The sequence below is a fragment of the Mesoplodon bidens genome (assembly GCF_964165515.1).
Source record: "Mesoplodon bidens genome assembly, chromosome: 13".
In the NCBI taxonomy this organism is placed as follows: Eukaryota; Metazoa; Chordata; class Mammalia; order Artiodactyla; family Ziphiidae; genus Mesoplodon; species Mesoplodon bidens.
In genome coordinates, this window is record NC_138169.1 from 72,413,126 (window position 1) to 72,428,777 (window position 15,652).

At 35.4% G+C, this 15,652-nt stretch overlaps 1 protein-coding gene across 6 annotated transcripts in view; it reads left to right on the forward strand.

The window, feature by feature from the left end:
* The window catches only part of WDR7 (WD repeat domain 7), a 363,724-nt gene that overhangs the window by 136,026 nt on the left and 212,046 nt on the right, over positions 1 to 15,652 (forward strand). For all 6 annotated transcript variants that reach the window (XM_081251713.1, XM_081251715.1, XM_081251714.1 and 3 more), the window contains one exon: positions 9,898 to 10,011. In XM_081251713.1, coding sequence (XP_081107839.1) covers positions 9,898 to 10,011 — 114 coding nt within the window. The remainder of the gene's footprint in view (positions 1 to 9,897; positions 10,012 to 15,652) is intronic.

Below are 15,652 nucleotides of genomic sequence, written 5' to 3' on the forward strand. Positions count from 1 at the left end.
GGGCTTGATATGTAGTAGCCTGGGTGTTGAAGATAATGAGGGAACTTGGCATGGTTACCCATTTTCTTCATATTTGTGGCTTTGCTTTACTCAGATTGGCAGTGCCAGCCTCTTTCTTATTCAGATCTCTCCCATCTTTCAGGCCCAGCCCAAATCTTCACTCCCTATTTCAAAGCTATCCTTAGCTTTAGCAGCTTTTATCAGTTTACCTTTCTTTGATTTCTAAAGCAAGTTACTGTGATTATAAAGAACAACATGCTGATTTATTTAGTGCACCTTTTTTGTTACCACTTGGTGGTATAACCTCTGGGTAATGTCTGGGTAATCCTAGCAACAACAACAAAAGCCATAAATGGTTTCAAAGGTACTTTCTTATCCAGGAGGATATACTTTACCCAGTTTTGAGATATATACTTCGGGTTTCTCAATCAGCCAGAGGTCATTATTTTAAGTTTATGCTTTAGTACAGTTGTGTGTCAAGACAGATTTGCCTTTGTTTCTCAACATGTTGTAGGTTGAACAATACATCTTCTTTTTATTGTGTCTTCTGAAACCAAAATTGCTGTTGAGTCAGCTCATAGCCTGCAAATCAAACAGAAATCTTTGAAAAAGTACATGCAAAGAATTAAAAGTATTAGGTGTGATTTTTACCTTGGATGTGTTTCAGGTTCTTGTTGGGAAAGAGGAATAATAAAGCTTTATCCCCTTACATTAATATTCTATTGCTATAGTATACTTCCTAATTATGTTTTCTGTTCCTTGTATATTTTTCAGTAAGTGTGTTTCCTCTGTTGCTTTCAGAATTGTTTATAATTGCATTTCATGTGAGAGCAGTTTTCTTAAAAAAAAAATAATAAAGTGCTAACTAGGAAAAATGTATTTCATCCCATTAAAAATAACTATCAAAACTTATGTTACCAAATGACTATTATATTCGTATTCAGGCTTGAAGACATTATGTCTATTTTTAACTATATTTTTCATTTCTCTAATTGCTCTGTGGCCTTTAATAAACTAACTTGTTTTTGATAAATTGAAATGATCTCTATTTAGATTTAGGGATAAATACCTTCACCATTTCTTATAGGAAGGCTTTTCTCTGAGACATCTATAATGTTATATTTTATATTTTTGATGTTATTGGGGAAGGAAAAGTGGATACTGTGTCTTTAATGGAAAGCAAAAGGTTATCTTTCTCTGGCCTTTGTGTGTATGTGCTGATGTGGATGTAGGCAGCCAGACAGGCAATGTGTGCAGAGAGACTAGGGAACTGGCTGCGGATCGATAGACGTGGTGTGAAGTGAATTAATGCGAGGCAGACCGTCTGTCTGTCATAAGGATTGTGGGGAATGCGGAGCGGTGTGGTCAGTCAATGAGGAGATCTGCTTCCAATAAATTCAAGCCTGCTGCCTGAAAATAAATTCTAGATATGCACCCCCTCCCTTCCTTACTGTGAAATTTTAGTTTATTCAAAGTAAATGTATATCAGATTCTTGCCTCATGTACTTTAATTGGACCACTGGAAAACCACAGTTGGGAAAAACTGATGAAATAAAAATACCTGCTATTCTTTTAGATCCAGTTTTCAATCTCAGTGGAAATCTATATTTTAATGGGAATCAGAAATATAATGTTTGTTAATATTTGTAAATATTCTGGTGTACCTTTTTCTTTCTGAGTCCTAAGAATATTGTTTAACACTTCCCTCTACTCTTCAATAAAATAATAATGAATTTAAATGGTTTTATATTGCAGTACTGGTTAAAGTGCCGTGTTTTAAATGTTATTCTATTAAAATTTAGTATTTAGTCTTTGATTGTTAGGTTAATCACATGACACTGAAGTCTTCTGAGTTCACATTATTAATCATTACTCAGATATTATTAACCAATAGGAAAAAAAATGTTTATAAAGGTATTAGGTTGGCCAAAAATTTCCTTGGGATTTTTCCATAACAACAGAAACCCAATAATTTACAAGCTTTTGAAAGATAAATCTTATAATAATGTGATTTTACAGAAGGGAAGAGGCAAGTGCAGTTTTATCATTGATTTTGAAAACTGTATTTCCATATTTACATGAAAAAATGTTTTCCTAAAGTGATTAAAAATATTGCATACAAATGGGACAGTTGTCTATGTACATCTCTCACAATGAATAGTGGCGTAAGTATTTAGAAATCTGGATGGCGTGAAAATCTCATCATACTCTTCCCTGTCCTCTGTTTCTTACTTCTGCCGCTGCCACAGCCAAGCCTCCTTCCTTTCTCTGCTGGGTCCAGACTTACTGATAACAGTTTTCTCCTCCATTCCATTTTTTCCTTGTTCTCCTTCTGATTCACAGTGTAGAACCCATGTATACCTATTGTCTGACATAATGTGTATTCATTTTTTTAATTTTGTGAATCTGGATTTGGTTTTTTAAGTACCTCATATTTTCCCATTACTTCTTTGTATCTTTTTTTATTGTATCTCTTTGTTGTACCTTTTTATTATATGTTTTTCACCAAAGCACACTTACTATTATTTTATAGTATATTTAAATAGCATATTTGTGTCATGGGATTGAAGATATTGAGTTCTATTCACGATATATTTATTGAATCACTATTATTTTATAGTATATTTAAATAGCATAATTTGTGTCATGGGATTGAAGGTATTGAGTTCTATTCATGATGTATTTATTGAATCTTTATGAGATGTTCTTTACTGCCAAGTATTTTGTGGATATTCAGAAAATAAATGTCTTAGATTTTATGGCATAGTTTGACAGATAAGATCACTTACATCAAGTACATAAGAAAATAGCAAAGTAGTGCCATATATTTAATTGACACTGCTTATAATCTTGATTATCAATATGCAAGAAACTGAAGCCTCTGTGTCGGTGTCCTAATATTTCTCAGGAATATTTCATCATCTTACTGATAGTGGAGAGTGATGAGGTGACTTTTATGTTTCAAAAAGTTTAGTTTTTTAATACCAGGAAGAAAGTAATACATTTTTTTCCTGGTCTTTGTGTTTCATTGCAAATAGCATTGTATTGTGGTATAACCTCAATTCTTTTTAGTGACAGTGATGTAGTACCTTCTATTGTATCTTTTTTTTTTAAGTTAGGTTTATTGACTGTAATTTATATGTAGTAAAATTCACTCTTTTTAATGTACAGTTCTGTGATTTTAAACAAATGTAGATAGTCATATTTCTAATCCCACGATTAAAATATAGATTATTTTCATTATTCTAAAATATTTGCTTAGACCATTTTGTAGTCAGTCTTCCTATCACACCTCTAGCCTCTGGCAATCACTGATTTGATTTGTATCCTATAGTTTTGCCTTATGCAGGATGTCTGCTGTCTATTATGTCTGCCTATTATAAGACAGTAATGTAGCATGTAACTAAATACTGTGGAGATTAGAAATATGGAGGTTATGGCTGGGAATTTTTAAAAATGTTTCTTTTTTTTTTTTTGGCAGGTAATGATTAGCATGCTTAGAAGGGTTAAATAATGGATTTTGCTCATCTTTTACCATAACTTTATGGTCCAAAAGTTCAAAAGGAAATCTATCATTTCCTTAAAACAAACTTATTAAAATTAGCTTTAAATGATCTGTGCCATTTGTATTTGATTGTAGTAATTTGGCCTTTCCATTCTCAGTATCTCTTACCTTTATATCTTCCAACAAAGGTTGGAATCTTAGGTATTTTGTTATCATGACAATGCCCAGTTAGACTTCAAGTTAAGATATTTTAGCTGATCCTTAAAAATGGAAATATATAGAATTTTGAAGTAAACAAATCAATCTTTTTGTATTGATTTGTAACAAAATAACCCAGAAAATTTGACTATAAGAACTAACAGAATGAGTTACAGATATGGTCAAAATCAAGAATATAGTTTAATTTTTTAAATTAAAAAGGGAACATTACTCCTTCCTGACACAAGAAAAACATTCAGGGTGAATTTGTTTTCTTATTGCATAAGTGTTCTATGTGGCCCTTGTCTCCGTTTTCTTCAGCTACACGGCAGAAATGATACCAAAAGAGTACACAGAAGTGGTATGGATTTCTTGGTTGATCTGGAATGGTAGAAAAGCAAACTTTTTTTTTTTTTTTTTGCGGTACGCGGGCCTCTCACTGTTGTGGCCTCTCCCGTTGCGGAGCACAGGCTCCGGATGCGCAGGCTCAGCGGCCATGGCTCACGGGCCCAGCCGCTCCGCGGCGTGTGGGATCTTCCCGGACCGGGGCACGAACCCGTGTCCCCTGCATCGGCAGGGGGACTCTCAACCGCTGCGCCACCAGGGAAGCCCCAAACTTTTTAAAAACAGCTTCTTTGAGATATAATTCATATGCCATTAAATTCACACTTAAAACTGTACAGTCCAGTGGCTTTTAGCATATTCTGAGTTATGCAGCTATCACGACTGTCAGTTTCAGAACATTTTCATTACACCAAAAAGAAACTATAGACTCATTAGTATAACTAGATGGGATCATGCAACATGTGCTCTTTTGTGGCTGGTTTCTTTTACTTAGTGCTTCATTTCCTTGTATTGCTGATTAATATCCCATTGTATGACTTTATCACAATTATCTATCTATTCATCAGTAAATTGTGGTATATTTATATATTTATTCATCAATCTTTGGACATTCAGATTGTTTATACACTCTGGCTTTTATAAGTAATGCTGCTGTGAACATTCCTGTACAAGTCTTTGTGTGGACATATGTTTTCATTCCCTGGCAGTGGAATTGCTGGGTCACAGGATAACTCTATGCTTAACCTTTTGAGGAACCACCAGACTGTTTACTGTAGAGTGCTGAGAGTGCTTTATATAGTCTAGGTACTAGTCCCTTGTTGGGTATGTGATTTGTGAATCTTTTCTCTTAAGTCTGTGGCTTGTCTTTTTAACCTCATAATAGGGTCATTTATAGAGGAAAAGTTCTTAATTTTAGTGAAGTCCACTTTACCAGTTTTTCCTTTTATGGATTGTGCTTTTGGTGTCAAGTCTGGCCTCAGGTACCAAAAATTTTCTCCTATTTTTTTTTAAAGTTTTATAGTTTTATGGTCTACATTTAAGTCCATGGTTCATTTTGAGTTGATTTTTAAATAAAGTGTGAGCCGTAGTTCAAAGTTCATACTTTTTGTGTGTGGATATCCAGTTGTAGTAGCCCATTTGTTGAAAAGGCTATCTTTCCTCCATTGATTTGCTTTTTGCACCTCTGTCAGATAACATTGGACATATTTGTGTTTGTCTTTTTCTGGTTTTCTATTCTGTTCGCTTAACCTAAAACCAAATAGTTTTAATAACTTTAAATGATAAGTCTTGAATGGGGCAGGCTGATTTTTCCTACCTTATTTTTTTTTTCAAAAATTCTTTTAGCTATTCTAGTTCCTTTGTCTTTCTATATAATTTTAGAAATATTTGGCTATATGTACAAAAAATTGTGCTGGGATTTTGATAGGAATTACATTAAACCTGTATACAGAAAATTGACATCATTACTATGTAGAATCTTTCAACCTATGAACATGGTGTGTCTCTCCATTCCATTTATTTATATCTTTGATGTTTCATCAGTGTTTTGTAGGTTTCATCTATTTTTTTTTGTATTAACATCTAAGTATTTCAGTCTTTTGAACCAGTGTTACTAGTATTTTTCTTTTAAGTTTAGGTGTCCACGTATTCATTGTTAGCATATAGAAATATAATTAAGAATTTTTTTCTTGTATTTTGCAGCCTTGCTGTACTCACTTATTAGTTGGCATATTTTTTGTAGATTCTTTTAGATTTTCCACATAGACAGTTATTTTTTCATTGAGTAGGATTACCTCATCCATTCCAAACTGTATGTGTTTTCTTTTCTTGCTTTATTGCACTGGCTGGAAATTTCCAATGCTGGGTTTTTTTGTTTGTTTGTTTGTTTTTACATCTTTATTGGAGTATAATTGCTTTACAATGTTGTGTTAGTTTCTGCTGTTTAATGAAGTGCTATATGTATACATATATCCCCATATCCCCTCCCTCTTGCGCCTCCCTGCCACCCTCCCTATCCCACCCCTCTAGGTGGTCACAGAGCACCGAGCTGATCTCCCTGTGCTATGCAGCTGCTTCCCACTAGCTATCTATTTTACATTTGGTAGTGTATATATGTCAGTGCTACTCTCTCACTTTGTCCCAGCTTACTCTCCCCTGCTCCCTGTGTCCTCAAGTCCATTCTCTACGTCTGCGTCTTTTTTCCTGTCCTGCCCCTAGGTTCATCAGAACGATTTTTTGTTTTTAGATTCCATATATATGTGTTAGCATATGGTATTTGTTTTTCTCTTTCTGACTGACTTCACTCTGTATGACAGACTCTAGGTCCATCCACCTCACTACAAATAACTCAGTTTTGCTTCTTTTTATGGCTGAGTAATATTCCAATGTATATATGTTAAATAAGAGTGGCATTGTGGACATCTTTGCTTCATGTTTGATCACAGGAGGAAAGCATTCAGCCTTTCACTGTTAAGTATAATGTCAGCTGCACATTTTTAGTAGGTGCTCTTATTAACTTGAACAAGTTCCTCTCTCTCGTCTATTTGTATTTTTCTGAGAGTTTTTTTAAATCATGAATTGATGTCAAATTTTATCAAGTTATTGACATGCTCATGATTTTTTTTCTTCTTTAGCCTCTTAATATTTTGGATTACATTGATTTTTTGAATTAATGTAAGGATCGTGTTACACTGATTCAAAAATCAATGTAATACTTATATTTTGTCAAGGATTTTTGAGACTATATTCATGAGAGATATTGATTTGTAGTTTTATTTTTTTTGTTGTTTGTACACTTGACCCTTGAACAACATGGGTTTGAACTGAGTGGGTTCACTTATATGTGGATTTTTTTCAGTAGTAAATACTACAGTACTACACGATCTGTGGTTGGTTGTATCCATGGATACAGAGGGCCAGCTATAAGTTACACCCAGATTTTTGACTACACAGAGGTTTGGTGCCCCTAACCCCTGCATTGTTCAAGGGTCAACTCTATTTTCTTTTCTTCTGCCAAGAGATATAGGATTTTATAACCCTTACTTTGTTTTGGAAAGCATCGATCAAAGAACCAGTTTCAGCATAGATACTTCTTGGTCTTTCAGCCTTGGTTACTTTGAGATATACAGGTTTGCTTCTTAAGCTCTGTTCCAAAATACTGAATGCCCTCAGTTGAACAGTTGTCTAGTATAGCCCAAAAACACCATGGAGGACTTCACAGTAATTATACTCAATATCATGTGATTCCATGACTTCTTATGCTTGTGCTGTGATATTCTGTCATGCATCCTATCCTGCCCTGAGCAACTCAGTCCCTGGAAGGACTTACTGGTAAAAGGATATTGGGGTTGAAATGGGAAGATCTACACATCAATACTGGTTCTTGAATTTAGTAGCTGTATTATGCCGAGCAAGTACTTGACCCCTCTTATTAAATGAGATAAATTTAAATGGATTTATAAACTTGTTACACATAAATGCTAGCTTTATTTTCATGGAATCCCTTAATTTTACAGGAAAGGAAAATACTAATAATAAATGATTGTTGCCATCTAAACTGTTCCTTAATATCATTTCCCTGTTTCTCTGATCATTTTCAAAATTATCAAGTGTTAAGCATGGAATGAGACTGAAAGATTTCAGAGATTTGTATTTTGGTTTAATAATCTGAAACAACGATCTTTGATTTTGTGCTTAAGCAGTAAGTCTGTAGAAATGTAGCATTTACCTTCTTATCTCTTCTTTGTGATTATTTTACTGATAACCATCTTTAATCAAATAATTAACATAATATTATTTTTCTAGTAATTCCCCTTCTTTATTTTAAAATTTTATCTTGAAAACCTAACAACAAAAGTGATGCTGTAAAGGGATGGCCTTTGTCATTTTTTGTCATTGGGGACCATTCATTTAGCACTGTTCATTCTTTTGTTGGAGCAATACTGAATAAAGTGGTTGCACTAAAATGACGTTCTCCTCCCCAAATTTAAATTGTTAGGCCTTGGAACTGCCTACTGGTAGGTCTACTTCTGGATCATTCATGGTGGTTAATGACTAAGATTCTTCCTCTTGGTGCCTTTCATAAACCTGAGGCAGCAAGGTTGAATTTCATATAGAAATTCAGTTAATGCATCTTGGAAGAAAAGAAATCCTGGAATATTTGTAGCTTCTGGTTTTAAAAATATTGTGTTGGATTTTATATGTGCAGTTATCGAAGTACTTATTAAGAAGATTTGATTAAAAGGTTCAACTCCTGAAGTAACTTCCAGTGGGTGAGATTTTTATATACCATGTTTGAGCAATACCTCTTGGTAACCATGTGTAAAATATTGGACACCCCCTCCTATCCATTGCCAAATTAGATGCAAATTGACAACAAAATATAGACATTCTCCTCTTTTTGAAAGTTTGCTTTACAACCCTTCACTTTTATGAAAGATTGTCGTTAGTACCTGTTTTTGCTGATTGAAAGATAGCTAGAGGATTTTCGCTTTTATGAAAAAAGACAAAAGGCAATAATAGCACTCAGCATTTGTTTAGCAGTGAGCTGTTACAGAGCCAGGCACACCAAGAGAGGCTTAGAGTGGCACCACAAAGCTCCTTCCCTGGGAACTATGCTCAGCATCTCAGCATCAAGCTGCCATTGGTTTGAATTGTGTCTGTGAGCATCTGTGCTTTGTCTTGAATTCTGTGCATTTGTTAGGAAGATGTGTCCTAAGGTGATTGCTTCTTTGCTTTATGTTATTCTGGCTTACAAAAGGTTTCACAGCAGTGCCCTACTTTCAGATAGTGGAGGGGGGGAACCTATGTATCATCAAAGATGGGAAAATAGGTAAGTAAGGAAAAGACCTTTGTATGAATTTTCAAATTCTCAGGTGGTTTACAGAATGGAAGTTTTTGGTGCCCTGATCTAGTTCACCTGTCTGCTTTCAGTTAGGTTCTTTCAGTTCCATAATTATCTGACCTCATATCTAATTCCTTCAGAGACAGAGAGATATTATGCTCTTGGGGCAACACATTTCAGGTCTTTTACACAGAATCAGAACACAAATCCCTCTTGTCATCATCCTTCTTCCCAGCCCCCAAATTATAAGCAAACTAATATTAAAGAGAAGTAAACTTTTTAAATAGTCCTTCACTTTCTACGTTTTTTTCTCCCTCTTTTTAGCATAATTATGTCTAAATTTGCTAAAGTAACTGTAGCAAAAACGTTGAAAGGAATCAAGTAAAACTATAATTTACTTCATCATTTTTCTGTTCCCAGATCTTAGTTAAAAGTCAATATAGTTTGCATCCATGTACATATATATATATATATAAAACAATAGAACACACATGAATATTTTGTTCATTAATTTGAGTCTCTCCCTAATTTTGATGAATATATTGTATTTTTTAACATATTGCATTTGCATCCAGTAAGTCAATTAAAATGCTTTAAGAGTTTTGGTCCACCTTTTTTTCTTTATATAAATTTATCTATTTTATTTATTTATTTTTGGCTGCGTTGGGTCTTCGTTGCTGTGAGGGGGCTTTCTCTAGTTGCCGTGAGCAGGGGCTACTCTTCTCTGCGGTGTGTGGGGCTTCTCATTGCTGTGGCTTCTGTTGCGGAGCATGGGCTCCAGGCGCATAGGCTTCAGCAGTTGTGGCTCGCCGGCTCTAGAGCGCAGGCTCAGTAGTTGTGGTGCACGGGCTTAGTTGCTCCGCAGCATGTGGGATCTTCCTGGACCAGGGCTCGAACCCATGTCCCCTGCATTGGCAGGAGGATTCTCAACCACTGCGCCACCAGGGAAGCCCCACCTTTCTTTTAGTTTTTAAAAACTAACCCTTGTGCTTCCCATTTGTTTTAGCTGGGGTCTCAGCAGAAGCCATGCAGACTATTACCACTGCTCCTGATGCCTCAGGGCCAGAAGCCAAAGTCCAAGAGGAAGAGCACGACCTTGTGGATGATGACATCACCACTGGTAAGCATGATATCTTTAAGGTCCAGTATTGGAAAATGCTTTTAGGTCGTTTACAGTGGGATTAAATATGTTGATGGAAAGGATGGAAACTTGCACTGATGGAGTGTTTAGTTTTTGCTACCCTTTAGTGCCCTTTTTGATACTGAAGTAGAAAGAAGCAGACTGTTTATTTGGTCCAGGTTTGCTCATTGTTGCTATAACAATGAACCTGCTAGTTGTGCATTTGATTTTCTAGGAACCTTCTAATTCAGAGGCTAGGATCATTACTAAAGCCTTGGAACATGTAGAGGAATACACTTATTGTGTTATGAAAAGTTTTGCAATTATAGTAGGGTAAACTGAAAATATCGAAGTTGTAATAGCAATTTATGCAACACAGGCTACATGAGGAAACTTACAGATACTCTTTGTACCTATATTATAGAAATGAATGCTGCTTTTTCAAATTACTTACATTGTTTGGGTATTGAACATTTTATCTGTATTATCTATCACATGATCAGGCATAAGGTAAAATTTATGGAAGCCATACACTGCATATGTTCAGCCTATCTTTTTATAGGCTTAAAGCAGTTTCAATTACTGGATCTCCAAATGCATTCAGCTCAATTTCTTTCAGTGCACAGAGGATAAAAACAACCTAGTATAAATATTTTTATTGGTAATAAGAATGATAAACTCTTATTTTTGGTGCAGATGGTTAAAATGTAAAATCTGACCATATAAATCTACAACTATTGTGAAGCAAGAAGCATTAACTTAATAGTAATCAATAATTTGAAAAGAAGCATGCCCAGTAAATATCAGTAAAATTTTTAACAATCATTAAAGGGAGGAAAAAAAAACAAAGGGAAGTTGTAATTTTTTTCTCTCCCTTTTTCCTTTTAAAGCTCTGTGTAGCAGGTTCTTTACTGTTATCACCTGACTGCCCTTAAATTTCTTTCACTGGGAAGAAGTTGAGGGAGCCTTATGATCTCCCTTGAAAATTTACAAAGCCTATATTTACAAACCTATAGACTTGTGCCACTGCTGCAAATAAGTAGTTGACTACATTGAGGAGCATCTGGTTTTCAGCAAAAATGAGATGATGGTGGTCGATCTTACTTTTTACTGTATCAATTCATTGATTTAAAAAATCTCATCCACCTTAAATATAAATTATTTTGCAAACTTCCAACTTTGCTGAAAGTCATTTGTACTTCACAGTTATGGAACTTGTTTCAGCAGCTACTAGAGGAAATTATTTCATTCGCAGATTTTTAAAAACGATTTCTTGCTTCAGTTTTCACTGCTTTTTTAAAAATAATGCTATAGATATGTTTTGTTATTCCCTCTAAATTTTAAAGGTTTTCTTGTCGATAAAAAGTCGTGGTTTAAGGCTTCCCTGGTGGCGCAGTGGTTGAGAGTCCGCCTGACAATGCAGGGGACATGGGTTCGTGCCCCGGTCCGGGAAGATCCCACATGCCACGGAGCGGCTAGGCCCGTGAGCCATGGCCACTGGGCCTGCGCATCCGGAGCCTGTGCTCCACAACTGGAGAGGCAGTGAGAGGCCCGCGTACCACAAAAAAAAAAAAGTGGTGGTTTAAGTAATAGAAAGAAGTTGCCTCTGCAGTAGTAGAATAGCTCAATTTGCATTCCAGAATAAAAGCTGAATTTTTGAGCTCTCTAGTATTATTAAATCAGTACATTGAAATTTTGAATTATGCTCTGCCGAAGTCACAAGACAGCATTATAGCACATGACTGTGTGCTTACTTTATTGTTAAAAAAATCAAGAAAAAATGAAAAATCTAGTTTGGTGAGTCAGTTAATGCTACATAAACTGGTCTTCCCTGGTGGCGCAGTGGTTGAGAGTCCGCCTGCCGAGGCAGGGGACACGGGTTTGTGCCCCAGTCCGGGAAGATCCCACGTGCCGCGGAGCGGCTGGGCCCGTGAGCCATGGCTGCTGAGCCTGCGCGTCCAGAGCCTGTGCTCCGCAATGCGAGAGAGGCTGCAACAGTGAGAGGCCCGCGTACCGCAAAAAAAATAAATAAATAAATAAATGCTACATAAACTATATTTTAATCTGTAAGAGTTCAATTAAATGTATGTGATGTATGGCTTTTATCAGTTGATTTACTCATTTCATGCCATGAGTACTAGAAGTAAGAATGCTCAATATCCAAAGAATTTAAATAACAAAAAAGGCTTCCTTAACATGTTGTCAGAGCAACTAGCATGCTGCAGCCTGTAGATCGTCAGGTTACCTTTAGATTGTGTGACTTGATTAAGATGTGGTATAGATTTTTGTGAGGGTTTAGAAGAAAACCATATTTCTTTTTATTGACTAGAATCCTATATAAATTGCATTATGAAAAATATGGTAGGTGCATTGAGAGAAACCTGTTTCAAGCAAAATAATCGTATTTTGGGATAACCAGCATTGTGTAGCACAAGAGGTACTACAAAAGGGAACACTGGCCAATTTAACCGCTCACTTTGAAAAATCTGATTTTTCCCCTGGCTGTTTAAAAGGAATTCCTCTAATAATATCACCTCAAAACAAATAGAAATCGGGCTTCCCTGGTGGCGCAGTGGTTGAGAGTCCGTCTGCCGATTCAGGGGACACGGATTCGTGCCCCGGTTCGGGAGGATCCCACATGCCGCGGAGCGGCTGGGCCCGTGAGCCATGGCCGCTGAGCCTGTGCGTCCGGAGCCTGTGCTCCACAACGGGAGAGGCCACAACAGTGAGAGGCCCGCGTACCGCAAAAACAAACAAACAAATAAACAAACAAAAAACAAGTAGAAATTATATCATGACAGATATTTGCTTGTATTTGAATGAATTCTTATTTGAATGCTGTAGCTAGGCTAGTATACATAGTTGTATTAATTTTATTTTTGTAGTAATCTGGGGCTTCATTCTTCAATTAACTGAATTCAACAGCTGACCAAGATAGCAATTAAAATATGAAGTATAATTTAGTGCTTTTGTATAGGCAGAATTTCATATTTGAAATTTTTCTTTTGAGTAACAGCAAATGAGGTATGAATATTGTCTTAACGACACTTGGATCTGAGCTTAGCAGTCTTTGTTAGTGTTTGCCGTATAAAAGTAAAGAAGCATGGATAAAGCTGTGTAAGTGTTGGCGATGATCAATTGGAACTAATTAAATTTATTTGAAATGAAGAGTCTTAACTGGAAGAGGACAGCTGGAAAAACTGGGAAGAAAAAATTGAGTCTTGATTGAGACAATTTAAACCTTCACCCTGTCATTTAAAAAATATGCTGCAGCTTCTTTCTAAATCTCTCTTTTGAAAGCTAGTATCTATTGATCGGCTCTACAAAGTAATGCCAGTGTGCCTTGGTCAACACACACCCTTGGTTGTACTTAGCATTCCAGCCTAAGGTTTATCAGATTCTTTCCTTTAACCAGATGTCTTAAATTACATATCAAAGCCGTATTAGCCACTTTCACAGATTAATACTGTTTTATGTAGGAAAAATATTAAAACCTATTCCTAATTTTTAAAAATATTGTACAGTATGCATGGGAAATATACTCCCCCCTCCAAGGGAATTGTTTCAGGTTTTGCAATACTCTGTATATTTAAAATCTATTTTAACAACAATAGTAGTGCTTTCTTGAAAGTAAAAAGAACGGCGTTAAGATTGTTTCTAGATTATTTATCATTTTAGAGTCACAAGAATATTATTCTATACCTGTGCATTTGCTTTTGTATGTGTACTTTTGGTATTGCAATTTAAATGTTTATGTAGATATATAGTCAGTATTTGTAAATAACATGTTATTTTCATTACAATATGAAGAGGTGATAATTATGTTAGTGGAGTAAATCTCACTAAAAACTGATAGACATAGAAAAAATTTTAGATAAATCATAATCTGTTTTTTTAAGGTAGACCTTTTAGGTGAGTTTGTTAATTATCTTTATGCAGTTTTCACTGAGGTAAAGGATGGCATTCTGTGTGAGGATGAAGCTGTACCTCCCCTAAATGTGGCATTTTAAAACATCCTCCCTTAATATCAGGTTACAAAGGATTTTGGAAGGGTTTCACTCACAAACCTGTATGGACCCCTTTAAGAAAGTCACTGTATTCTCCTGTGGGTCATACTACAGTGTCCTACCCCTTGTTCAATACGGCAAGGGCACAAACTGACCATCTAACAGTGATAAAGAGTCAGGAGCCACTGACATTGTCAAAAAGAGACAACGTGATACTAGATCAGCAGCACAGTGGACAGATTCAACTGCTCACAACAAATGCACCGATGATACATGGATTTGGATGGGTGTGTTGACTCGATATTTGTTGTATTTTTTGTAGCATTTAAATTTAATTTATAAAAAAAGATGAGAAATGCTATGGAAAAAGAAAAAATAGAGAAAGGTAAGAGAATTTGAAAGCAGTATCAATTGTTAACTTACTCTGTACCAACCACTTTATTCTTGACACTACCAACGTTTCTTTGAAGTGTGTTCTAGTATATTTGTCCAGATACAGAGATGAGGAAACAAGCTCAGGGGAGGTCATGTTCATGGGACTGAAAATGAGTCCTGCCTGACTCCAGAGCTGATGTGTAGGCTTGAGCACCACCCCGCACTGCCTCGTAGTCTCCAACTCATTGAAGTTTGGCATCTTTTCACTTTCTTTTGAAATGGGAGATGATGTCACCATCCACCTTTATTGCTTCCAATAGCGAGCATAAGCCTGATATTTGCCGGCTATCTTATTGTCTAGAAGGCAAACTTGTTATTCTAAATTTAGAGCAAGAGGTTATCTCCCTTAAGGGGGAAAATCAGCACGTATTTGTTCTTTAAATGTTCTTTTAAAATTTGTTCTTTAAATTATTTAGGACTGCTATGATGTTAAGACTGTAAATACAGTTAGTGTTCATTACTAAACAGTTATTACATACAGGTAAAATGAAATTTGTATTGTTCTGTCTAGCTTTTTGAAGTCACCAATATAAAACCGACACCTTAACATAGATTCACACAGCAGTCAACATTTCTAGTATATTAAGTTAGAGCTGAAAAGCACGTCTTGTCTGAGACTAAATATTGATTGATTAATTTTACCATTTACTGAGGCTCTGTTCATAAAATGTTTATACATTTGTTTTGACTGAAAGATAGGAAATTCATCCTGTTAAAGATAAGCTCTGAGGAACAAAATTTAGGGCATTATATATTCAGAAATCAGAAGCACTTTCTTAGTAGAGAGACAGAGGCCTTATAATTCGTAAACTAGAATAAGACTTTCTGCATTGCACCATTTCCCTTTCTCATTCTTTAATTTATAACTGACAGTCTAAAAACAGTACAGATCTATGTGAATTTTAAATCATTTGTTTTAAACTGTTACCACTACTCTTGTGATTGACTTCAGAATGTTAGCTACTACAAAATATGAGTTTACTGTTATTAAGATTTCGGATAATTATAAATGACTAATGCTGTGGTTTACTTACCATGCAGTTTTCTTTTTTAAGAAAAATAAGCGTGAATTTCATAGTTTTCTGAAATATGTCTTCAAGTAATTTACCTTTGTATACTTTTTTTTTAATCTTGGAGAAGAAAATTTAAATTAAAATATTTTTTGCTGTTTAGTGTTTAATATCTAATACTCAGTTTTA